Source organism: Microtus pennsylvanicus, chromosome X, assembly GCF_037038515.1.
Source record: "Microtus pennsylvanicus isolate mMicPen1 chromosome X, mMicPen1.hap1, whole genome shotgun sequence".
In the NCBI taxonomy this organism is placed as follows: domain Eukaryota; kingdom Metazoa; phylum Chordata; class Mammalia; order Rodentia; family Cricetidae; genus Microtus; species Microtus pennsylvanicus.
The window spans coordinates 32205053-32231962 of NC_134601.1; the positions used below are offsets into that span (position 1 = coordinate 32205053).

The 26910-nt window shown below is 39.9% G+C and overlaps 2 protein-coding genes across 3 annotated transcripts in view; both read left to right on the forward strand.

Annotated features, from left to right (window-relative positions):
- LOC142840296 (uncharacterized) overlaps positions 1-2748 on the forward strand; it is a 44589-nt gene extending 41841 nt beyond the window's left edge. The window contains exons 3-4 of the mRNA XM_075956884.1: positions 515-599; positions 2540-2748. Of these exons, the coding sequence (XP_075812999.1) occupies positions 515-599; positions 2540-2748 (294 nt within the window). The remainder of the gene's footprint in view (positions 1-514; positions 600-2539) is intronic.
- Positions 2637-21896, forward strand: Pwwp3b (PWWP domain containing 3B). Of its 2 annotated transcripts, XM_075957848.1 has the most exons (6): positions 2637-2744; positions 3388-3467; positions 5207-5326; positions 13788-13916; positions 16880-17063; positions 17884-21896. In XM_075957848.1, exon 6 carries the CDS (start codon positions 18096-18098, stop codon positions 20220-20222), a length of 2127 nt encoding a protein of 708 aa, XP_075813963.1. In that variant the 5' UTR covers positions 2637-2744; positions 3388-3467; positions 5207-5326; positions 13788-13916; positions 16880-17063; positions 17884-18095; the 3' UTR covers positions 20223-21896. The 2 variants fall into 2 exon arrangements, with proteins under 2 accessions (XP_075813963.1, XP_075813964.1); XM_075957849.1 differs by lacking the exon at positions 3388-3467 and having other exon boundaries at positions 2649-2744.
- Positions 21897-26910: the final 5014 nt, after the last annotated feature.

The following is a 26910-nucleotide window of genomic DNA, read 5'->3' on the forward strand; positions in this document are numbered from 1 at the left end:
CAACCTAGGTTAACATTAGAGATTAATCTTCATTTAATGGGCTGTCTGCGATGTGGAAATGACAACCTAAATTTGTGTGAAGAATTGGAAACTGTTTCCACAAAGGTAATAAAGATTTCAAACTCAGAACTGTCTGACTTCCTATTTGAAAGCTATAACCATAATGCCTTTACTGAAGCATTGTAAATTCTGACATTGGATCCTACCCACAGAGACCCACGCCTCACCAACAAGCCATGGATGCTCTTTTCAGGATAGGTTACAGAACCATTTTGAACTTGCCTGACCCTTCTGCTTAGGATCCTTGGAAGAACTCTTCTTTTTGTAGAGTTTCAATTGCAAGCCTTTTTTTTTCCCTTCCAGTTTGTTATTGCGGGAAGAGCTTTCCTAACAGTCCAGCTCAGTTTCTCTATTCTTGGTTGTTAAAATGAGTAAGAGATTCATGTTACCTGTTCACTGTGGTAATTAATGGGGTTGTTCAACATTTTACATTTTTTTTTTGTTTTAAACTTAGCATAACATTATCTTAAGAGATGTAAAGCTCATAATTGTTATCCACAGGCAGCGTGTAAGCTACAGCTCCCCTGAGGAAGCAACAAGTCAGGGTTAAAGGAAAAGAAAATTCTAAATTTTCGTCTTAACTTCTTGGACGTTTTGGAATTAAAAAAATAAAAGCGTAACAAAGGAAGACAGCAACACAGCTTTCCCATCTGGATCTGGCTGTTAAAAGCAGAGCACAGGAACAAAGGATGGCTAATCATTAATAAAGTGGAGAGAAATGAGCACTTCACTGCATAAGATCATGACATTCGGCGCCATTACCGGAGCAGGTGAAGCTGGAACTAGGCTTCAGCAGCAGAGAAAGACTTGCCTCAGTGACTAAGGCCGAGGAGATGCAGCCATGCAGATTATGGTCAACACAAAGATATAGTGCACCAATTATAAGAGGGAGAGTATGTGGAGAAGTATAGGGATTACTGAGCATGACAGCAACACCACTGACTTCCTCACAGTTACAGTCAGAGTAAATGACCTAACCTGCAGACTAGCAAACAGGCGGGATCTAAGCCCCAAGGCAATGGATGCACTGGGGAGAAGTCACTGGGAAGGAAGGAGTCAGTCTTACTTTGGCTGTTTTTTTCTTGTCCCTTACCTGGGTTTGCAGCAGGCACACGTTTCTGTTTCCTTGTAATCTTGGTGACTGTTTATTTAGTAGTTTCTTTGCTGTGTTTCAGTCCAACTTGCCTAAAAGAGGAAAGCAAAGTCTTAGTGCTCGTTACTTTCGCGTTATTTTGATTATTAAAGTCAGTGGTTATCTTTCATGTGCTGCTCTGTTTCCATTTTGAATATTTTGGTTTTAAGGAGCTCCAATAAAGATGATTTGCCTTTCTCCATTGAATAAATTGGTATAAGACAGTTGTATGGAGGGGTTAAAGTGTAGGCTTTAGTCCAATGGTAAGTTGCAGAACACTGAAACCAAGTGGGCCTTAGGACAGGCCGAGCACCAAATTGAAGTAAATACTGCCAAACAGGTTTGAGAACCGAGATACTTAGATTTGTTTTGCAGGAGGCTACTTAAAAAGAAGCAGACTGTTCCCTTCGAATTTCATGAACTATTCATGTCCTCTTGTCCTTTGTCCGTTTATTTTTATTTTGCTGTTTGTTTCTAATCAACATGTAAGAGCTACTTTAGGCTGCCCTTGACATTGTATTGTTTTTTATGGGGGGGGTATTAGTTTTTGACATAGGTTCTCACTCGGGCTCCCTTCAGCCGCCACCCCCCCCCAAGCTTCCTGTCTCAGTTTCCTCAGTGCTTGATTTACAGATGGAAGGCCCCACAGCTGCCTAAGAGTGACTTTAGAGCAGAGATGTTTTTGCATTGAAACCCTTGTGCCAAGTTTGTTGAGTTTTCCGCTTTAGCTTATGCTATGTTTTACTACAAGGCTTTCCTCGCTAACTTCAGTATTAGATACATGTATTTCTTGAAAGAATTTTAATTCATGTTTCATATTTAGAAATGACTAAAATGTGCTAAAGTTTCTGAAAGGATGACTAAGAAGACCTGATTAACACACACACACACACACACACACACACACACACACACACACACACACACGGGGTTGGACAGAGAACACACATCCAAGTGGGAGAAGGCACATATCTCAGGACCAGGAAAATTAATCTTGCAAAGGCTTAATTCTCCCCCAAAATAAGGTATTATTAATTCACCCCAGTTACAAATGAGGACCTGGCAAGATCTTTCTTATACATTTTTGAGCAGCTGGACCTTAATAGAGTTTGTAGAAATAATATGGTTGGAGAGGCAAAGGGGGGGGAGAAGAAGAAAGAAAAATAAAAGCAACTATGTATGATGCAAAAAGATATTATCTGGGTCTTTAATATATGGTAAAGGCATATCTGCATTTTCTGCGGAGGGGTATCATCCACCCTGGTGCTTTGAATGCAAACCAAGGGACACATGTTGCCATTCTGCTTTGGAGTTTGTTTTTTTTTTTTTCAATTTTTTTTTCCCCAGACGGAAACAAGTCTGGGTTTGAGTTGAAGGCTTTCGTCCATCCCAGAGGGGCGCTCGCTCCCCTGCAGCCCCCAGCAGGAGAAGGGGAGGAGCCTCTGCCAGCTTGTGGGAAGCTGTGGGAAGCTCGCTCTCGCTCGCTGAGGCTCCTGTCCTGGGGGAGGGGCTGCACTTCTCCCGGCGGTGGCAGCAGACTGGGAGCCAGGAGGTAATGGCTGTCTTTAAGCCCGTTATTTTCTGGGAATTTCTTCGCGCTTTGAGGGGAAAGGTGGGAAAAGAAAACAGAAATTAGTGCCTGGGAAGAGGTGGGGATGGAATAATGTTTGGATAGATTTGTCGTTACTCGGGTAAAATTAATCCTCTGGAATTTGGGGTTTTCGGATAATTTGAAAGTCCGTAGTGTGGGGAGAGGTGATCAGCAGCTTCTAAATTAAGTCTTCAGTGAGGCATGCCGTTCATGTTCATTTTCTTATGTGGCATTCTATGTTTTCGTCTCTGGTACAGTTTTTTTGTTGTTGTTGTTGTTTTTAAATACGATTTTGTTGTAAACATTTGCATTCTGCCAAAAAAATTACTGTCAGAAAACGCAATCAGAAAATGAATGACACAGAAAGGTGCATGGGCTTGGAACAAGATTTAGATACGCTGTTGAGTGATATCACTTGTAAAAAAAAATGCGCGTTTTCCTGACTGGGGGCGGGGGCGAGAAACTAGACTCCTTGCGTCTCGGAGTGTTTTGGGTCTACTTGGTTGGTGGCGAGGTGAGACGTAATCTATTTAAAAAAAAAATAAGAAGAAATGCTTTCAGCGTTTTCTGAATTGCTTTATTCCCTGATAATTTTTATAATTAGAAAAGCCAAATGATGCTGAGATCGCATACCTATTTCATTTGAAACATACACGCGCGTGAACACACACAGTACACACAGAGGTAAGTGCTCTCATAATCCATTTCTTTTGCTGAGAGAGGGTTTTTTTTTTTAATTCTTTCTTTTTGGACCCAGTCAAGCAAGGAATCAAGTTGTGTAGACTACAGCCCTGCGTGCATCCTGCTTGGGAGGGCTCCTGTCAGGCCACAGGTATAGCAGTGATGAGCAGGAACCATTATTTTTTCAGCATTAGCTCAGTTTAAACGTGAGATAGGGGACTGGGTTTATTTCCCTAAGCAGTTTTAAAAGTCCTGTGCAGCATGCTACTTCAATGCTATGGACCGTTATACGTAGCAGGCAAATAAAAGGATGAAGCTTTGGTGATTTGAAAAGCTGTCTGCAAAGTAGAAATCGTGAAAAAAAAAAGTAAGTTTAGAATGACAAGCAGCGTTTTAAGTTGTTTAAGGAGAAAAAAAATACAATTTTGTTAATTGATTAATGTGTATAATCAAATCAGAAAAAAAAGGGGGTCAGCCTAGTATTAATGGAATTTTTATGTACTGGAGATAGAAGTGGTCTTACTGTTTTAAAGTAGCGTTGTTGTTGTTGTTGTTGTTGTTGTTGTTGTTGTTGTTGTTGTTGTTGAAGACAGACTATAGACCAGGCTCACCGGGAACTATGTGGCTTCAGGCTGGCTTTGTGGCAATCCTCATACCTCAGCTCATTGAATGAATGATGGGAATATAGGCTTAAGCAAACAGGCTGGATTTAAAATAATCTTTAATCTAGATTTGATCATTTTATAATGATATCAGAAACTAAACCTTGCAATAAAATGCTTCAAAGTTGGGGGAAAATAGAATTTGAAACAATGCATTAATGACCTGCACTGGCTGCAACGCATGGTGTTTTACATCTGGAATCTGAGCATTCAAGAGTCTAAGGCAGGAGGATGGCCTTGCGTTTCCAAGTTAGCTAGGCACTGCATAGTGATTTCCAGATCAGCCTGGATTGCAGAGCAAATCAAAGAACCAAAACCCAGACTCAAAACCAAATAAAAAATTAAAAACGATTGGCTTGTGATAGTATGAGTTTGTGAGTATATCTAAAATATATAAGGTATATAGACAATTATTAGTAGAGTTATCTTTCTAAAATTATTTTTGTAGCTTTCTCATATTTTATATTTTCAATAGGCATGAAATTTATTTTACAGTCCAGAACTTTGAGGATGAGGACATTTGGACCCTGCCTTTTATGCAATGCATGACAAAGCTCTGATTTTCAGTTTGGTATATTCTAGAAGCCTGAGAAAGCTGCAGGCTGGGACACGCTAGTGACAGTTCTGCTTCTGGACACAAGATGGCGCTTGCCAGATAGCCTAATTTTTCCCCCGGACAAGCGTTTTTTATAAAATGAGCAAAGCAAACCATGAAACCTATTTTGTGTTAGGAAAATCTAAGACAGCATTAGTATATAGTGAAAATTCATTTCACAAGCTGTTGTGTAAGGAAGACAAAGCCCCATTCAAGACGGCTGTGAGGACTCTAAACATTTCAAAATTGGAGTTCATAAGGTTTGGCCCAAAGGAGACAGAAAGCTCCGGCTGCTTCTGTTCTCTTCAGTCTCTATCTGTGACCAAGACGGCACGCCTACAAGAGTTTCGTTAGGGGAATTCATTTACACTTTTTAAAGACCGACTTTATTGGTTTGCTTCTCTGTTCCTTTTTGAAGCAGCCTCAGTTCATATCCCATCTGTAAGTGATATGGGCAGTTTACCTGTGATCCTTTTGCATCCTAGAAAGGCGAAGCAGCTGCAGGACTGTCCAGCAGAGCAAAGGCTCTGTTGAGAAAGCGGCTGGGGTGAGACTCAAGACAGCCGGATCGCAGGACCAGAGCACCACAGTTCACGTGGCTGAAGGTATGAATCTTCCCTTTTCATAAAGCATTTCATGTTAAGAACATATGAATTCGGAGATCTGGAGTACAGCTTTTTTCTGGTTTGGTAGCTGTGGCGTATTAAATTACAAGCCGCTCTCCGTAAGGCTGGGAAAGAGATAAGTACAGACGGTTCCTCCTGGTGCTGCTTTGATTTGTGTCTCTTCAACCTTAGTATGCTACAGACCCCACTGGCCTTCGGGGGAAGTCGTGCTTTGCCTTTGCATGTTTTCCAAGACGTGTAGTGCCACTCGGCTGCCTCAATCCTGGGTAAGAGCAGAGAGCCCCTGATGGAGGAAGGTCATTGGCTAATAAAGAAACCGCCTCAGCGCATTTCATAGGCCAGCCGTTAGGTGGGCGGAGTAAACAGAACAGAATGCTGGGAGGAAGCGGAAGTGAGCTCATACGCTTTAGCTCTGCTCTCTGAGGAGACTCGCGCGCTGAAGCTCCGACCCAGGATGGATGTAAGCTAGAATCTTCCCGGTAAGCGAACCTCGGTGCTACACACATTAGTAGAAATGGGCTAGGCAGTGTTTAAATAGATAGTTTGTGTGTTGTTACTTCAGGGTATAAGCTAGCCAGGCAGCCAGGAGCCGGGCTGTGGGAAGAGGCCCGCAGCCAGCTCTTACGACAAGGCCCGGCTTCTTCGCAGCCAGCTCTTACGACAAGGCCCGGCTTCGCAGCCAGCTTTTTTTTTTTTTTTTTTTTTTTTGTTTTCTGTTTTTTCGAGACAGGGTTTCTCTGTGGTTTTGGAGCCTGTCCTGGAACTAGCTCTTGTAGACCAGGCTGGTCTCGAACTCATAGAGATCCACCTGCCTCTGCCTCCCGAGTGCTGGGATTAAAGGCGTGCGCCACCACCGCCCGGCCGCAGCCAGCTCTTACGACAAGGCCCGGCTTCGCAGCCAGCTCTTACGACAAGGCCCGGCTTCGCAGCCAGCTTTTTTTTTTTTTTTTTTTTTTTTGTTTTCTGTTTTTTCGAGACAGGGTTTCTCTGTGGTTTTGGAGCCTGTCCTGGAACTAGCTCTTGTAGACCAGGCTGGTCTCGAACTCATAGAGATCCACCTGCCTCTGCCTCCCGAGTGCTGGGATTAAAGGCGTGCGCCACCACCGCCCGGCCGCAGCCAGCTCTTACGACAAGGCCCGGCTTCGCAGCCAGCTCTTACGACAAGGCCCGGCTTCGCAGCCAGCTTTTTTTTTTTTTTTTTTTTTTTTTGTTTTCTGTTTTTTCGAGACAGGGTTTCTCTGTGGTTTTGGAGCCTGTCCTGGAACTAGCTCTTGTAGACCAGGCTGGTCTCGAACTCATAGAGATCCACCTGCCTCTGCCTCCCGAGTGCTGGGATTAAAGGCGTGCGCCACCACCGCCCGGCCGCAGCCAGCTCTTAAGACAAGGCCCGGCTTCGCAGCCAGCTCTTACGACAAGGCCCGGCTTCGCAGCCAGCTCTTAAGACAAGGCCCGGCTTCGCAGCCAGCTCTTACGACAAGGCCCGGCTTCGCAGCCAGCTTTTTTTTGTTTTTGTTTTTTTTTTTTTTTTGTTTTGTTTTCTGTTTTTTCGAGACAGGGTTTCTCTGTGGTTTTGGAGCCTGTCCTGGAACTAGCTCTTGTAGACCAGGCTGGTCTCGAACTCATAGAGATCCGCCTGCCTCTGCCTCCCAAGTGCTGGGATTAAAGGCGTGTGCCACCACCGCCCGGCCGCAGCCAGCTCTTACGACAAGGCCCGGCTTTCCAGTCAGCCCTTTTTTTTTTTTTTTTTTTGTTTTTTCGAGACAGGGTTTCTCCACATTAGCAAGTGATGTGGGCAGTTGACCTGTGATCCCTCTGAGCCCTTGAAAGGCAATGCAGCTGCAGAGGTGTCCAGCAGAAGTATCCAAAAGGCTTTGCTGGGAACACAGCTGGAAGGAGAATCAAGACAGCTATTAGTCAGTCATGTGGTAACGACAGGAAACACATAAAACTGTTTGGTTCAGTGCACTATTGCCAGTGTTCTTTTTGTTTGTTTGTTTGCTTGCTTGCTTGTTTATTTTGTGTGTACAGGCGTATGAGGTATGTCTGTGCAACATTTGTGTGCAATACCCTTAAAGACCAAAGAAGGGTGATGGACCCCTGGTTGATCCCCTGGCACAAGGTTACAGCGGGTGTGTGCACCACCACGTGGCGCCTGGCTTTCAAGCTCAGGGCCTCGGAAGGAAAAGCCAGTACTCTTCATACTGAGACATCCCTTCAGCCCCATGTGGTTTGATTTTTAGAGGTAAGGTCTCACTCTAGAGTACAGGCTGGCCTGATACTGGCTATATAGACCAGATCAGCCTAGAATTTGCAGCTGTTTTCTTGTCTCTGCCTCCCTAGTGCTGGAATAATAGGTATTAACAGCCATAACCATCTCTACCAGTGATTCTGGCATGTGCGTGTCTGTCTGTCTGTGTATCCCACTGTGTCCATAGATTACCTGAAATGCAGTTTAACTGATATTTTCAAGCTCTGAGTTTATTTGAGAATGACTCTATTATAATTTGAGGAAAAATGTATGTGCTAAAGCTCTATAATCAAATTAGGCAAATGTTCACAATGATAGCTACTTTTGGAAGACGGCCATGTCCAAGCCAAACTGTATGACTCACTAGAGACCCTTGAAAAGAATCCTGTCGATAAGTAGCCATGTCAGTCATTCCAAACCTCTGACTGTCACCCTCTTAATGATAGGTTATTGTGTTATCTGGGCCAGTATAGGAGACACAGGCCCTGAATTCTGGCTGGCTGGTATGGGTAGATAAAACAGCACAGACGAGTTAGGTAAGTTAAAAGAAGAGTCCTTAGAATAAACTTTGAAAGATCCCAGAGTACTCCCTCAATGGAAATGGTACCCCTGGGTTCTCCCAGCTCTCCTTGCCCTTGCCCGTCTCTCATTTGTCACCAGCACACATACTGATTCCTTTTATACATTGGCTACAATAAGGACTGTGTACTGGGACATTATAAAAAGACCATTTTTAAATGATTTAAGTAATTCTCCTAATCACAATCTTATGTCTTGACCTGGTGCCAAGTAATTTTGTCCTTTTTAAAGATACGTGTGTGTGCTCGCACGCATGTGTGCTCACCTCTCTGTGTGGAGACCTACGGAGGCAAAAAAAAAAAAGTGTTAGATCTTGGAGGCAGTTGTGAGTCACCTGACGTTGTGGCTAGGAACTGAACTCAAGTCCTCTGAAAGAGCAGCAGGCACTATAAACTACTGAACCATTCCACTGACCCCCATCTCTCTTTTTTAAATGACTGTTTTCTAGTGTCTTGCATTCAAATTATTTATTCAAGCTTTTTTCTTTTATTGAATTGTCTCTGTTCATGGTGGGGGTGTCACATGCTTGTGTGTGCATTTATGTATGTGGAGGCCTGAGGTCTTCACTGGGTGTCTTCCTCAATCACTCTTCATATGTTTTTGATATCAGGTATCTTATTGAACCTGGAGTTTCCTTGTCTTGCCTAGATGAGTGGCCAGCTCCCGGAATCCTCCTGTCTCCCTTCACAGACTGGGATGGCAGGCACAAGCCATTGTATCTGGCTTTTACATAGGTACTTGGGATAAACTTGGGTCTTTACAGTGTGAAATCACACTGGCTCCTCTACGTCCCATCTTTTTCCACCTCATTTTTATTAAAGTTACAGTGACTATAGATATGTATGGGAGGTGTTACACCCTAAAATTCGTGTTTCTGTCAATTCACACGGTATTTAGTCCTATTTATTTAGATCTTTAATTATTTGCATGAGCGTGTTAATTAGTTTCTAACATACTAATCTTGCATTTAGTTTTTTTTGTTTTTGTTTCTGTTTTTGATTTTTTTTTTTTGAGATGAAATCTCTCCTTGACCCAAAACTTACCAAATAGGTAAGTGTGGCTGCCCAGCAAGCCCTGGGGAATCCATCTGTCTCTGTCATCCAGGTACTGGATTACAAGCACAAACCACAACACCTGGCTTTTCAATATGGGCCATAGGGAACCAATTCACGTTGTGCTTGCAATGCAAACACTTCACCAGCTAAGCTGTCTCCCAGCCATGTTTCTTGTATATTTTTTAAATAAAATTATACATGGAGTTTAAGAACTTTAACCTTAAATCTTTGTTGTATAGAAACACAGTCAACTCTAGATTAATTGATTCATTAGGATTCTTTTTATAGATCATTCATGTTATCGACAAAGGCAGTTTTACTTTTCCTTTCCAGGACATATAAAATTAATTTATTTTCAAGGCCACATTATATTCACAGGGGCCTCCAGCCCAATGTTGACTAGAAATGCTCAACGCAGATACTTTTACTATGTTTTTGTTTCAGCAGAAGGGCATGCCACGTATCACCACTATGTATAACGGTAACGGTATGGCTTTTGTAAATACTAGTGATTTGATTGAAGAAGATTCATTTGTTTTATAACGTGCTCAGTGTTGTTATCCTGAATGTTTGTGGAACGTTGTTAGATTCTTTGTTTGCCTCAGTTACCATGATTTTCCACCATTTTCGGTCTTCTAGGATGGTCAATTGAATTGATGGATTTGGTGATGTTGAACAATCCTTCCATTCCCCAGAATGAGTTTCATTTGATCTTGATAGGTCATTTATAACTGCCATTGTTTCAAGAAGTAGTATTTGGTGAATATTTTTGCTTTATGTTTATAAGAGATACTAGTCTGTAGCTTTCAGTACTTTTTTTATGCTGTTGGTATCAAGTAAATACTGGTTTCATAAAAATTTGTTTGATGTTGTTCCCTATATTTTATCACCTTATTCTTACTAGTTTGCAGTATTGATTTTTCAAGTAGAGGCTGGTGCACTACAAGATTTTGGTCCTCGATTCCTTGCCCTAAATTTTCATCAGCCCCTATATACCTGTACTACCAGAAGGGGATCTCTCTCTATCTTCATGTTCTTCCCATTTTGCCCACTAGTACTAGGTTCCCAATGAGGCAGCAAGTGTTAGACAGGGTGGTCCCAATGTTTGGGGGTGCCTTTGGGCCTGGACCTTGAAAGCTAGAGCTTTCTCAGTAGTCTTCCCTGTCCTAGTGGCAGGTAAGCTCCAATTTGAATCTCTAAGTGAACTTTGGAAGGCAGCTATTGCTCACCAACTACCACACACACACACACACACATACACACACACACACACACACACAGAGAGAGAGAGAGAGAGAGAGAGAGAGAGAGAGAGAGAGAGAGAGCCTCAAAGCCCATCCCTAGGGAAACAGTTCCTCCAACAAGGCCATACCTCCTAATCCTTCCCAAACAGTTCCCAATGACTAAGTATTCATATATATGAGCCTGTGGGGCCATTTTTATTCATGCTAGCACAAAGTTCATCAGCTTTTGATACTTAATTTAACATAGTTCTATGATGATAGACTGAGGGATAGCTAGGACCTTATAAGATATCTAGAGAGTTGTCATTGTTAAGTTTGTTAAATTGGTAATGACATTTTTTTATGCTTCTTGTACTTAAGAGAAAGTACTTCTGGTGCTTTTTAGTAATGTATGCATGTGTTATTCTTGCTGTTTATATTAAACACATCCTAGAAACAGGTGGTTCCTAAAGTATATTTATAGAGTTGATTTTTGTATGCCAGTTATTATTATGTTGTGTTTACATTTTTGTTCTTTGTATTATTATAGATTCAAACTGTATTTTTAAGCATAATGTATTATACTTGAGCTTTAACATATATTCTGGTTCTTATAACCACCACTACAGTCAAAAGTCAGTATTGCATCACCCCCATGATTTCCTTGTGCTGCCCCTTTAAAGCTACACCCCCTCCCATCTGGAGCACCAGCATCGGTGATCTTTTCACTATTATTACCCTTCTATTATTTTGAAAATGTCATGCATAATAAATCATACGGTGCTGTGGTGGACAGATTCTAAGTAGCCCACTCCATTGCAGAGCCCTGGCATGCAGGCTACACCTCATTTGCAATTAGCGTAAACTTTGCAAAGATGATAGGATGTCACTCACTGCCATGATTGTTTGAGAATGTCTTAGTCAAATGGAGGAGAAATAGAAGAGGATGGGAGAGGAGCAAAGAGGGAGGCAAGCTAAATGCAGAATCAGGTACAACATTTTCTTTTATGTTCCAGTGACTCAGCACATAATGCTTTAAGATTAATTATTTTGCTCAGCTATTCATCCCACGCACAGGTATAGAACATTTTTTATTTGCAACAAAGGATTTTCAATGTGTCTTAGTGATTACAAACATTAACTCTGGAGTCAGAGTACCTAGGTCGAAATGTCCTGTGCCAAATACACTGTGGACCTTCTTGTAAACATTCCTTAATCTCTCTAATACCTCATTTACAAAATGAGAGTGCTGAAAACGCTCACCACTTTAGTCCATTTGCACTGTTCTAACAGGGTACTTGAGACCAGAACATTTCTTCACAATGGGCATATGTCTGACTCACCGTTGTACAGGCTGAAATAATGAAAAACTGAGAGACCATGTCTGCCAGAGACCTTTGTAAGGTCACAAAAGTAGCATATAAAAAGAAAGAGAGACCCAAGTTCCTCGTTTTCTCTGGACCCCATTCCCACAATGAATAAAGCACTGCTGCAAGGCTGTAGAATAGGTTCATTAAGGTTTTAACCAACACATAAAGGTCTCTCACTTCTCAGCACTTACGCATTGAGGATGTACATTTCCAAAACATGAACTTTGGGGGATGTATTCAAACTTTAGAGACTTTCCAACAATAGTTTGTAATATATGTAGATGGCATAATAGACAGTCTGGCATGTGGCAATAAATCACTGGCATCTATCCTCAACGCTAATACTAATAATATTTGTGTAGAATGAAATAAGTTATCTGGTTTTTAGTGAATTGCCAGTCAAATACTAATACTATTGCCTGGCATGTAAAAATTATAGGTATTATATATGATTTTTATATCATCTACTTCATAATAGCACTAATATAATTTTAGCATTTATTAGTATTTATCACCCTTTATAGCCTTCTACAAAACAGTAAAATAAAATTATATCCATGGAATGGGTACAATATTGACTGATTTGTGCATACTATAGGAAATAGACAACAAAGTATAGTTTTAAATTGTAATAACGATTTATATGCACTTGGGCATGTAAATTAATAGGCAGAAAAATGTTATAAAGTGTGTAATCAAATAACCCTCTTCGTTTAAATAAAATAATATATAGTACATTAGCCAAGTAATCCTCTTTAGGCTAAATAATAATATTTAGTATTCTGTAAAAGTGATTCATTTTTGTTTAGCACTATAAGATCAACTATTTTTGTGCTGCTATTCAAAGGACAGACAGGTAAATCCAGGGACATAGCTAAGACACAAGTTCAGTGTTTCATAAGTTGCTAGCAGAAGGTGTAGTTCTGCTAGGGGCTTAAGATCTGCCATCTCAAGTGAGTTACATCATTCTTTTTAGTTCCGAATAGCTTTCCAATCTGTATCTGTCTATCGTGGTCAATTTACAGTGAACATGAAAAGTAGCGAAAGTGAGGCAGAAAGCCCAGGCTAGCAGCGTATGTGCGTGTGGTAGCATTGCCTTCAGAATCTTCACAGCCATGCCATTAGACATGCAAAAGACATCAGTAAAAATGGAAAGAAAAGAAAAAAAACCTTTATGTGGCAGAGAGAGTGCTACGTGTTCACCAAACTTTTCACTTTCTTCCTCAGTCAGAAGGAAACGACATTCTCCAGGCTCTACTGTAGTCTGCCTTCCGTACCTGTGTTCTGGTTAGAGGACAGCGGTGATATTTGCCAGACACAGCCCTTAAAACTGTCTGCAAGACTGTCCATCTTCACCATTTCTTAGATACCAGCATGGTTTTCAGTTCACTTATAAATATGTTTTATTTATAAGTATGTTATTGAGGAATTTTGCATCAATGTTCTTCTGAGAATTTGGCATATAGTTTTCTTCTTCTGTTGTATTCTTATTCTAAGTAGAGTATGGGGGTTGTGGGTATACTGTGTACGCATGTGTATGAGTCGGGGGATGCCACAGGGAAGAGGAAAGGGATCATTCAGAGTGGGAAGTGGGAGCAAGAAAGGACAACGAGGGATATATAAAGAGCAAGGCACATGATAGGCATATATGGAAAAGTTCATAATGAAGCCCTTTATTTTGCGATGAAGACATACTAATAAAAAAGAGAAAATAATCACTTATAGACATAGGATGCCAGAGAAGGCTAGTTAAAATATGTAAGAATATTTAAACTGGGGTTTTCTTGTGAGATAAAGTGCTTTTGCTACCTCCTCAAGACATCATACACTCTCAGGCTTTGAATGGAACTTGGACAGACCCTTGTTGCTCTTACACTGTAGAGTTCTGTAAGGGGAGACATTTCCACTTTCCACGTCTCCACACTTCAGCAGTTTTTCTTGGCAACTGTCTCTCCTGTAATTCAGGGAGTGGCCTTCTGCTCGGCGTCACTGCGGAGGCGGAGCCTTCTTGGATCCGTGCCTGTGAGTTCTACTCTGCCAGCCTTGGGGGAGGAGCCGCATTTTACCAGGCTGCAGCTGACAAGAAGCATCAAGGTAATGTCTGACTTAAATGTATTTTCTAGTGACTTCTCAGAGCTCTGGGATCAAAAATGAGAAAATAGGAAGGATGATCCTGGAGTGGAAGGAACACTGTGTGATTTTTAAAGAATTGCTGGCATTTTGACGGCATTAATCCTCTGGAACTTTTGTGTCTCCCAAGGTTTTTTAAGTCCACAGAGGGGAAAGAGTGATCAGATTACAGCCTCTAAATTAAGGCTTCAGTGCAGCATGGCCGTTCATGCTAATTTCCTAACTTGGCAGACCCTGTTAATATTACAAGGCGTTCTGTTATTCTATGAAGTTTCAAACATTTATTCATTTACACAGAACTAAAACTGACAAAAGTATTCAACAACAGTGTATTCATGCGTCTGCTAATTGGAATACACAGAAAAGTGTGTATATGTTCCATGCGTAGGAGTATAGGAAGGGGATCAAATGTGCAGTTGACTGAAGACATGGGCACATAATCTATGTGTGTATATATGTGTGGTTGAAGAAAAGTGACAGAAACTCCTGTGTTAGCATTCAGCATTTCTGGGTAGTCAGGCTGCTGTTCTATTTGTAATAAGTTTATCCCATTTCAATACCATTAGAGTGTAGATTGCCTTACGGTTATTTGTTTGATTGTGAAAGAAAAGTGTATTTCAAACAGCATACTCATTTTGTTTCAGGCACACATGCATTTATAAACATACATAAATGCTTCTAAACCATACTTATTTTTGCCAGGAGTGAAAGTTTCCCTACATCTGGTCAAATGAGTAGCTTAGTTGCTGTTTTGATTATAACTAACTCTGTGTGTGTCCTCCTTGCACTTCACGTGGTGAACCTGGATTGCCAAAAATTATTTTTCTGCATCATCTAAGTGTATGGCCAAAATGACACATTTGGCTTAGTCCTATAAGCCATTTAAAGAATATTATATTATACATGCAAACTCTGTAGTATTACATAGCTGGTAAATAGAAAACAGAAGCCTCCAAAGCTTCTGAGAAATATAAAACCTGATAAATAGAGAAAATTATGGAACAGTAACTACATTTGCTATCTCAATATATGTTTGTTACTATAATGGATGCAATTAAATATCAGAAATTCATCTCTAACAAAAATATGCATTATCTATATAGAGAATCAGGGCTGCCTTTACCATTCTGTATATTTAAAATAGCAACCCCTATATATTTGGGCTTTTTTACATCTTCAGTGAAATATTGAGATAAAATATTACAGACTTGTTACAAGGCTCATTTAATAAGTTATGTAAAATCATGTGGAAAAAACTTATTTATATAGAATCATATTGAAATCAGACTCTTAAAGGGGGTTCCTGAACCTGGTTTGAAATGGGCTTTCATTCTCCGATGTAAAAATTTTCTAGAAAGAGAATATTCATGGTGGATATTAGTGTCAAGTTGTACTTGACTTTTATTTTTATATGTATGTGGTATCATTTCAATTTTAAGTGAGCTTCTGAATCATCAGAATAACTGTGCTGAAAATATTACCCTATTTCTATCCTGACTACAAACCCTTCAATGTACTTTATTTAATGTTTCTAAATGTGGTACAGGGAATGGAACCTAGGACCTTAGAGATGCCAGGCAAACACTCTGACACTGAGCCACAGCCTCAGCCCTTAAATCCTTATACTTAGCATAAAGGATTCTAAAAACCCAAGAAGGCTCCTGATGGTTAGCACAGTTTCTAACCTCCCATAAAAAGGATCTTGTGTTAAGGACAATGAGGACTACTGAGAACTCAAGAACAATGGCACTGGGTTTTGATCCTACTGCACGTACTGGCTTTGTGGGAGCCTAGGCAGTTTGGATGCTCACCTAACTAGACCTGGAAGGAGGTGGGTAGTCCTTGGACTTCCCACAGGGCAGGGAACCCTGATTGCTCTTCGGGCTGATGAGGGAAGGGGACTTGATTGGGGGAGGTGAGGGAAATGGGAGGCGGTGGCGGGGAGGAGGCAGAAATCTTTAATAAATAAAATAATTAATTAATTAAAAAAAGAATATACATATCTCCATGAAAAAAAAGAAGGATCTTGTGTTAAGGTCCTATCTATATCACCAACAGACTACATTTCTGCTTCTAGTCATAACATGGCATATGTGCCAGAAAGCCTGAATTTTCTTCAGACAATCATTGTTATAAGCAGGGAAACAAAGCAGAGAAACTATTTTTTAATTAATTAGACTATGAGACAGAGTGTGCCATATAACTGTGATTCTATTATAAACAATTGCAAGTTTAAATAAATCCACTTGATAACTAAGGTAAAGATTCAATCAGAAAGTCTAAACTGTGATTCATAGTAGACACAAGATAATTTCTCACCTCCCTTCCCTCATGCCTCACCTCCTACTTTTCTAGAAAGAGATCATTTCAGCATGAATGGTAAGGAATATTTCATCTTGTAAGGATACAAGGGAAAACAAATATGACATTGTAGTGATATTCCATTTGTATTTCATAAATAAAGCTTGTCTCAAGATCAGAGAGTAAAACAGCCCCACGGTCAGCCTTACTGACCAGGCAGTGGTGACACACCCCTTTAATCCCAATAGACACACTAGTTGCCATAGAAACCAAGTGGTAGTGGTGCACGTACTTAATCCCAGCCCTAGAGAGAATTATAAAACGGGAGGAGACAGCTCTCACACACAGTCTCATTCTGAGATTCCTGGAGGCAGGATCGCCATTTTGGACTAAGGTAGAGGCAAGAGCCAGTAGCTGGCTGCTTTGCTTTTCTGACCTTTAGGTAAGCCTTATTTATTAAAATACAAATGAAATATCACTACATGACATCTACATTAATGTTGAGATTTTATCTCATGCCTGTGTTTCACAGTGGCATGCCACTGAGTTTAGGTAGGCAGGTTGTTGTTCTTTATTTTTACCACTTCCCTTTTACTTATTTGGTTCCCTGTCTTCTTTTTGTCCAGCCTCGACTGATATCAGAGGCTCATGACCTGTGGGAACTCTACATGTGATTCGACTTGAGCCCAGAAAGGCAGTGTGACTACATACGTGCCCCCAAGGGTAAAAGGGCTGCCTGGAAATCAACTGGCTTGAGAGTCAAGATAGTTGGATCACATTGCAAGACTGTCACCATCCATGTGACAGAAGGTAAGACATGTCCCATATCAGGAGATGCTTCACATTTGAAAATACAATGAGATCTTAAAGGATACTTGACTTTGCTTCCTGCTTTCTATCTGAAGCATTACAATTTAAAAGCAACTTTTGTATAAACATAAGTCAGTTGAAAGTTTGAAGCAAAGCCTTGTGCTTAGCTAAAACACTGCCTTGTAGTGTTAATGAAGTATTGGAATCATTTTAGAACTTCGTAGAATTGTAATTTTTAAGCTCATTCTAGAACTTCTGACTAAGACTTTACAAATGGAGCCTAATGCTAGGCAGTGGTCACACATGCCTTTAATCCCAGCACTCAGGAGGCAGAGGCAGATGGATCTCTGAGTTCGAGGCCAGCCTGGTCTATAAGAGCTAGTTCCAGGACAGGCTCCAAAGCTACAGAGAAATCCTGTCACGAAAACCCAAAAAAGAACAGAGGCTAACATTCTATGAGGCCCTTCATATGATCCTCATGGTTGCTAGATTTGAAGTTTCACTACCACAGAAGTAATACTAGGAATACAAAAAACTCAAAGTATTAGATGACATGAATAGATTCCGTAGCATACAATTACAAGTACTTCTAGCTATAATGAAGCATATTCTTTAACAAAACTGTAAGGGTTCTTGAATTGAGGTTATCATACAAGTTTATTTCCCACTGTTACCTCCCTGTCCATTAGGCTGATATTTTTTTTCTATCTGGTCTCTCAACGAACACAGCTCTCTTTATTTTATCTCTTTTGTTTGTTCTTGCTCACCTGCTACTTTGGCAAGATAGTTTTATTTATTAATAGTGTTTTCCCTATTTCAGTATCTTCCAGAGTTCTTATTCAAACAACATGTTCAAGTATCCTGGTGACATATTTGTGGAAGAAAACAGTGCACATAAACCATAAACTCTTTGTGGCTCTAAACCAAAAGAAACTTTAATAAGACTGTTGTTTTGATAGCACTTGTATTTGCAGACACAAGGCCAACCAATCTTTGTAATACTAACTACTTGTCACACTAATCTAAATCATAATGGAGGGTGACTATATCCTATGTTATTGGAAAGAACAGTTATGGCCAGCAGAAGTCTTATGTAGGTCTGAAATTGCGTCAAGTAGTAAAAGGGTAACGGCATATTCTCTGGAAGTTCAGTTACTTCCAATAGGTGAGAAAATTACCGTGAACAGCAGAGACACAATACCACTAACTAAATCCGAGGTTGAAGCTATTTTGGCCTCACTAGCAGAACAGTCAGAGGTCAAAGTTCTACCTAGGGAAGAGACAGCCTATGAAAAATCGCTGAAAATGGCGCTGGAAGTGGTGACAGAGACAAATGAGAGCCAGGAAAGCATGCCAGATGAAGAAGACACCGCTAGAGCATCTGAAAGTGAACCGGTGGAGGGGTCTGATTCACCTCCCCCTAAAAAGTATCGGAAACTGGAAAGCAGCCTCCAAGAAGACTCAGCTTCCATTTTACTGTGCTCAGAGAGTGATGATTCCCTAGCTGACGATAAGATGCAAGTGTACACAATTTATGGGGGCATTCCAGGTGAAGAGGATTCAAAGCCACCCCGAGGCTTCAGCTGGTACCCAGTTTACCCTTCGTTTATAAACGATGATGATGATGATGATGATAAAAAAGAAGAAGAAAAGAAAAAGGTTGACATCTCAGCAATTATGTCTGTGAATTTATCATTCAAAGAGGAAAGTGAAGACATTAAAGAAGAAAAGGTTATTGTATCAGCAGACGATCTGGTTGTAGCCAAAGAAGAGATCCAAGGCATGTACCCAGAAGCCCCAGCAGGTTCCTCTGAGTGCTCCACCTTCCCAGAGGATTATATGGACGATCCTGGAGAGGGCCCATCATATCTGATTCCATGCTTCTATGGCAGCCAGAATCTCGATGGCAGCCAGAATCTCGATGGCAGCCAGAATCTCGATGGCAGCCAGAATCTCGATGGCAGCCAGAATCAATCTTCTGTGGAATCAGAAATGGATGCTGAGACCTCCCTTGAAGGCTGCTCAGGGGACTCTCAGGTTTCACTTCCTGTCTGTAGTAATCCGGTCAACAGTGACCTACTACTTCAGAGACCGGATTTTGAAGATCTTGAGGAAGAAGCTCAAGCTTCTGACAAGCTACCTTCTCTAAATCCTGTTAGTGCAGCTGCACTAGGCAATGATGAAGAGAACGAAGAAGAGCTTCCGCGTTTCCTTCTCCGCTACGAGACGCGGGCATTTGAACCCGGAATGATAGTGTGGTTTAAATATCAAAAATGCCCATTTTGGCCAGCAGTGATAAAAAGCATTAGGCGAAAAGAGAGGAAAGCAAGTGTGCTTTTGGTTGAGGCAAACATGAATCCTCAAAAGAAAGGTGTTAGAGTCTCTTTGAGAAGATTAAAAAAATATGACTGTAAAGAGAAGCAGGAACTAGTGGAGAAAGCTAGGGAGGAGTATGGTGAAAGCATCGATTGGTGCGTGTCACTGATTTGCGACTACAGAGTTAGACTAGGTTGTGGATCTTTCAAGGGTTCATTCTTTGAGTACTATGCTGCTGACATTAGTTACCCAGTCAGGAAAATAATCAATCAAGACACCTTCAGAAATATCTTTCCAAAGCTACCCAATGAAGACACAGGGGAGCAAATGTCTGTGACTTCCCATGCCAAGAAAATATCTTTCCAGAAAATTCTCCCTGATCGGATGAAGCCTGCGCGGGACCGTGCTAACAAGAACCTGGTCAATTTCATTGTCAATGAAAAAGGTGCAGAGAGCCATCTCTTGGGCATTTTAAAAGGCACAAAAAAATCCAAATGGCTGAAATCATTTTTGAATGCCAAGAGTTTCACACCCTGTATCGAAACATACTTTGAAGATGAAGATCAACTAGATCAGGTGGTGAAATATCTACAAGAAATCTATAAACAAATCGATCAGAAGATGCTCACTCTGATAAAAGATGACAAAATTAAGTTTGTCTTGGAAGTTCTTCTACCAGAAGCGATTATTTGCTCCATTTCTGTAGTTGATGGCTTAGATTATAAGGCAGCTGAGGCAAAGTATCTGAAAGGACCGTCCCTTGGCTATAGGGAGAGAGAATTATATGATTCCAAAATCATATTCGAAAAGAGACGGAGGTCGTCAGCAAACGAAGCTCAGTAATTATTCCAAGAGTTGAAACCGTAAGGGAAGCTAGAGGAAACTTTGGAAAAGTAATCATCTAGAATTTCCAACATGTAAATATTGGCGAAAATATGTGCAGGGAGGGTCTTTGAATTACAAGTCCTTTTATTTTTGGAAGATCTGTGCAATCTGCAGATACCACTACATCCATCTTTATTTTCTTGCACTTTTTCAGAATCAGCATTGTCAATATATTTTCAGCAGTTTAATTTCTTAATACATTTTAGAATGCATAATTCTTAAGCGATTTTGAGGGAAATTACTATTTTGTTCTATGATATTTTGTGTCTTTGCTGTATAGGTAAATACAGTATGCACATTCAGTTTGATAAAATTGCACTGGTGTTAGATTTTAAGCTAGAGAATTAGAAGAGATGTCGAAAACAAATATTAGTTATATATTTTTTTGCTCAATTTTTTAAATAAAATACTAAGTTTTCTCTTGAGATAGCTGAATTATTTTTCCTGTCATGCTTATTTATTTTTTGGAAAATTATCTCTAAATCATAGAACCAAAGATAGACTAAATGTTGCTACATGTCATAACTAACCACAATCGCTTTTGCAAGGAAACAATCTAAAATTAAAAAGTATATGGGTTATCTGCATGCATTCTGTGTGTGTGTGCGTGTACAACATCTCAGCATGCAGAAAATGACTTTTGGCATCTATGAACAGAATTGTTCATTCTACACTTCTCTGAAATTCCAGTTTGAGGAGTGTCTGTCTTTTGATGCCGAATCGTTTTTAAAACAGATGAGTTTCTGGTTATCTTCATAATTGTGAGTAGGTCTTATTACTATAGCTATCTGAGCACATGTAGAAGACAGTTATAATTAGCATATCAACAGTCCTGCCCTCCACACGCCAGGGTTGCTGTGTCAAGTTCTACCTAGTTAGTATAAACTAGAAAAAGCAAGCACTGTGTTCAGAATCCTGTCTCCAGTTAGAAATCCATTTGTCTCAAACCAAGCAAGCTTTAGCACCTAGCTTATGTATAGAATGGTTCCAACTGGTTCCAATAACATAAATGCCAACTGGTAAATCATTCCAACCTACTAGATGGACCAGAATCTGGAAATCTGGAAAAAATGTTACAGCAAAAGTTCTTTACTTGCTACATGTGGCAGTTGTTCTGTATATGGTTATGTGTACAAAATCAGATGTTCTTGTAACTTGAAACAAGATTTTTTGATAAGTCTTAGAAAAGCTAGTATATTAAAAAAAAAAGCTTGATGGGAAAAGATATATTGAGGGTGTAGACACAAACCTGTCTACATTTTCACCTCATAGAGTGAGACAACTTTCCCTCTTGGGCTGTTCTTCTGTGTTCATTTCACATGGCTATATGTTTATGTACAATTTGCAAAGTTTTGGTATTTGATTTATAATGAAACCATGATATTTTTCACCTTATATGTTAATTTAGTTGTATAGCAACATGGTGGTGGTTTGCATAAATTAATATATGTACATGCATATATATATATATATGCACACACAATTTGTTTGAAACTTTTGCTCATTGTCATCATTTAATTCTTGTTAGGAATTGTCATTCTAAATAAATGCTTACTTTCATGATTGATTTTGTATTGTTTTAAAAGAAAACCTTCCCGACTGTTTATGCTTTCTATGTAATGAAATCATCTTTGGATCCTGTCTAAAATTTACCAATATTCTTCTTATATACACAATGTGTCAGTGCCCATATTTTTCACCTAGCTTTTACAAGTTTGTTAGGACACAACACACCATACAATATGTAGACTCTATATCCTAGGAAAATGCATTATATTTACACTATATACTGTGTCCCTCTGGCTCCAACTTATTGCCCCCTTCAGTCTCCCCAGGAAGTTATCTCTGTATGCTGGTTCTAATATATTTTAATTACTCTACTCATTGCTGTGAATTAGGAAATCAAGTATATGCAGTTTAAATCTTTGTTCTGAGGGTAGGTTGTGGGTGCCATATTAATGAGACCCAGATTGACAGTTTCTAATGTGACCATGTTGTGTTACATCACACTGAGAAATAGTAAACTTACAGATTGCTTATATTTGAAAATACGAGCATCAGATTTTTTTTTTTCATATTAGGGAATGCCTTGTTATTCTCTTTGAGGTAAATCTGATCCCTTTAGAAATGTCATCTATCTTTTGGCATACACTGAACTGAGACATCTGTGCCCTTTGAATAGGTTATCAAATGTTATTTGGGCTGTAGAAAAGAATGAGCTTAGTTGACTTCCTCAAATTGCTTTCAGACTATGTGAATATTAATGCAGGCTATACGTTTGTCTCAAGCTTGATCCTTAGCATACGCTTTTAATCCAAGGGAAATGCCTGTTTTGCCATCTACCCTAACCACTGGGTAAAGATGACCCTCATCTCTAGTTAAATGAAGCCTGCTCAATTTCAAAACCAGATTTTATTTAGGGGTCTGCCAAGCTGCATGGAGACTTGAACAGTATTCAAAGGGTTATACATCTATGTATCTGTATCCAAACAAGGAAAGAATAGAATTCTGAGGCATAGAATATAGATAGAAACAATTAACTTTTTGAAATATAATTTCACAAAGCACAAACTGGCCTGGAATTCAAAATGTATTTAAGGCTCCCTGTGAACTTTTGATCCTCCTGTTCTTCCTGCCATTGGGAGTGAACCACCTTGTCCAGGAAAATGAGAATCTTGAATACCTAAATCATCTGAACCTTCAGCCTAACAAAAGCAGTTAATTTGAAATTGTTGAAAGCATATGTGTAAGCATCTGGGAGTTTAGAAATGAATCAGAGAAATATTCCCCTTTAGACTAAGTAATATGTATGATTATATACAATATGAAGTTAACATCCAAAGCGAGTGAATTGACAATCCTAAATTGATATGAGCTTTTGTAAAAAATAAATGTTAGCAAAGCTAATGCTCATATAAAACTAAATGCTTACACCTAACCACATTTTTACCTCTTTGTATGGTTTACCTGAACCTCATTTGTGATGCCCCGCATATTCAGTATAATGACTATATCAACTCAATGTACATCTTTTATTGGGAGAAGGGAATAGTTTTCCTTTCTCCCCTTCACTTAAAAGAAGCTTCCTTTAATGTAAATTAAGTTGTATTTCTTATTTAATGGGTGAATCCCCATTTTCCTTTTATTTAATATACTTTTGTTTAGAGGAGACAGGATCAGCCAAGATAAAAGGACATTAAAAATACAACACACTAGCCGGGCGGTGGTGGCTCACGCCTTTAATCCCAGCACTCAGGAGGCAGAGGCAGGCGGATCTCTATGAGTTCGAGGCCAGCCTGGTCAACAAAAGCTAGTTCCAGGACAGGAACCAAAAGCTACAGAGAAACCCTGTCTCGAAAATAAAAAAAAAAATACAACACATTGTCACATTTATGATGTTGATTTTCAGGAATAAAGCAGTTAAAATGTCCTTATTTGAGTAGGCTCTCTGAAGCTTGATTAAGGAAGCCCAATGACAAAGTAATTCATTGAGACAACAAACATGGCATCATTTATTTTCTCAGTTAATTCTTTGAGAATACTCAGTCAAATTGAAAAAAAATACAGTAGCAACCCTGATGTTGAAAGTTGGATGAGTGAATTTTAAAAATATGATACATGAATCATTTAACTATTGTATCTGCCACTTTGATCATTGTGAAAACAACAGCATGGATTTACACAAACCTAGATGATCTAGCTCTGCTACATACCAAGGCTCCATGATGCATCTTATCACTCACGGGTCATAAGTTTCTACAGCATGCTACTTTACTGAATACAGTAGGAAACTATAATCAATGGTAAGTATTCATTCCTAAACATATAAAAGATAGAGCAAAACCAAAACATGGGTGATTAAATGTTGTCTTACCAAACTTCCACAGTAGCTTGGAATGGAGTATAACAAAGGTTTATTTATTTGGGGATAAACCCATAGTCATCTGCTTGCACTGGGAATTGGAACCATATCCAACAAAAAAGAGAGCTGCACAAGTTTTTCTTCTGCATTTATAGTATATGAGACCATGCCCCAAATGGGCTGGTATCTTAAAGGCTATTATTGGCTGAAGAAGTTCCCACAACACCTTTCCCTTTTGTCTAAATAAGAACGTTCTAAGCCTAGTACAAAACTATATACAATAAGAACAAATATCAAGTATTGTCCAGAAAAAAGAAGAGGCAAAAACACACATAAAAATTAGAATTACATGCTTTTTAAGTCATAGTCCAGCTGGCCTTGGTGAGCTCCCAATAGATCAGCCCCACTGTCTCAGTGGGTGGGTGCACCCCTCATGGTCCTGACTTCCTTGCTCATCTCCCTCCTTCTGCTCCTCATTGGGACCTTGGGAGCTCAGTCCAGTGCTCCAGTGTGGGTCTCTCTCTCTATCTCCATCCATCACCAGATGACTGAAAAAGCATGGGATAAAACCGGACTCTCTGAACATGGCGAGCAATGAGGGCTGATGAGAAGCCAAGGACAATGGCACGGGGTTTTGATCCTACTTCATGTTCTGGCTTTGTGGGAGCCTAGCCAGTTTGGATGTTCACCTTCCTAGACATGGACGGAGGGGGGGGGGAGGACCTTGGACTTTCCACAGGGCAGGGAACTCTGACTGCTCTTTGGACTGGAGAGGGAGGGGGAGAGGAGTGGGGGGAAGAGAAGAAGGGTGGGAGGAGGGGGAGGGAAGTGGGAGGCTGGAAGGAGGCTGAAACTTTTTTTTCCTTTTCTCAATAAAAAAAAATTAGAATTACAACCAGAATGAACAACATCAAACAAGAAACGTGCTAAATGTTACAATAACTATCCTATCCTAAGGAGTCTAGATCTTACATTAAAAATTTCTTGGCTAAGTCATGAGAGGAAAGTAACTATGGCTGTCTATTCTTCAATCCCATCGAAGATGTGAGGAGGGAAATAATATTACCTCAGTAAACAGGAAGTGCAATCAAGCAATTTCCAAACGGCACAAGAAATGACAGAGACACTTGGCTACCTGTGCAATCACCCAAAGTCTCATTTGCAAAGCTGGGGCAACCAACTTTGGCTAAGGCCTAGAGTATCTGACAGACCATTTTCAGAGGCAGGAAAAATTTCAAAACCATCTTGCCCTGTCTTAGCAAGGTTTGGCAGTCTTTTTGCTTGTATCCTGCTTGTCCAGTTTGGACACCATACACTGTGTCAGTAGCTGAGGGAGGGGCAGTTCTTTGTCCAAAGGCCAGTTTTGCCAAGAAGAAAACAAACTCAGTGCCCAACATTCTCTCAGGAATAGATCAGTACTGCCAGGAGCAATTGTGTCTCACATCAACAGAATCCTAAGTTACTTAAATGCCATATTGTACAGTTCTTTGAAGTGGTTAAAAATTACCTATCCATGAGGAATACAATCTCTATGCATCTAAAGAACCTGACTAGTCTAACTATAAGAATGACAAACATGGATGACTATTGACTAAGTCTTAATACCTATATAGCTTAAAGACTAAGGCTTCATATTAAAATATTGAACAATCTTTAAACAAATGTGCAGAATATATATATATATATACACACACACACACACACACATATGTGTGTGTATCTTGATCAGAGGTAGAAATGTACAGTGCAATATGATAAATATATCCTAAAATTGCAGCAATATACAAAATATCTTAAGCAGAGGTAGAAACATACATGCATATGATGTGGGATTCTCCTCTGTATGCTGTGATTACAATTAATGAATAAAAAAAGCTGGCTTGAGTTGAGCCTGTAGCAGGGCAGGACAGAGGTAGGTAGGGAAAACTAAACTGAACGCTGGGTGAAAAATAGCAGAGTCAAGAGACGTCATGCAGCCCCACCAGAGACCTACGCCAGAACTTTGCCCAGTAAGCCACAGCCTCATGGTGATAAACTGATTCATGAAAATGGGTTAATTTAAGATATGAGTTAGTCAGAAATGTGCTTAAGCTATTGGCCAAACATTATTGCAAGTAATATGGTTTCTGGGTGATTATTTAGGGGCTAAGCAGCCAGGAACAAACAAGCAGCCTCACTATTACATGTATACAATATGACAAAATAACTCGCTAGTTTGTTGTCATACCAAAGAGTCCCACAATAGCCCGGCATGGAGTATAACAAAGTTTCATTTATTTGGGGATAAACTCACAGTAAAGGTAACAATCTGCAGTCCTCTGCATACACTGGGAACTGGAACTGAATCCAGCAGCAAAGAGAGACATGCTTGCTTTTCATCCGCATTTATAGGATACGAGATCATGCCCAAACTGGGCCAGTATCTTAAAGACTATTGGCTGAAGGAGTTCCCATAACAAATAAATGGCATATCTTTTTGGAACTAGAAATTGCCCTGGATGAGGGAATGAGTCAGTAGTGAGGGAACATGAAGGCCTCAAATATGATAGTGCACTTCTGTAATATTCATGTAAACTATACACTTCAGCTACACTTATGTTCACATACCCATAAGCAGACATACAAACCTACATAATTAAAAACAATAAAAATCAATTTGAAGTAACTAATTTTTAGAGAAACCTATAAGCATCTTTATCACACTACTCTCCCCGAGGTCATAGATCATCTTGGAGAAGAAGGTGGAAAGATTGTAAGAGACAGAGGTGATGGTTGACTATACAG

Excerpts from the sequence above, each read along its gene's own strand:
- Pwwp3b (XM_075957848.1), top strand. The coding sequence starts at position 18,096 with ATGGAGGGTGACTATATCCTATGTTATTGGAAAGAACAGTTATGGCCA.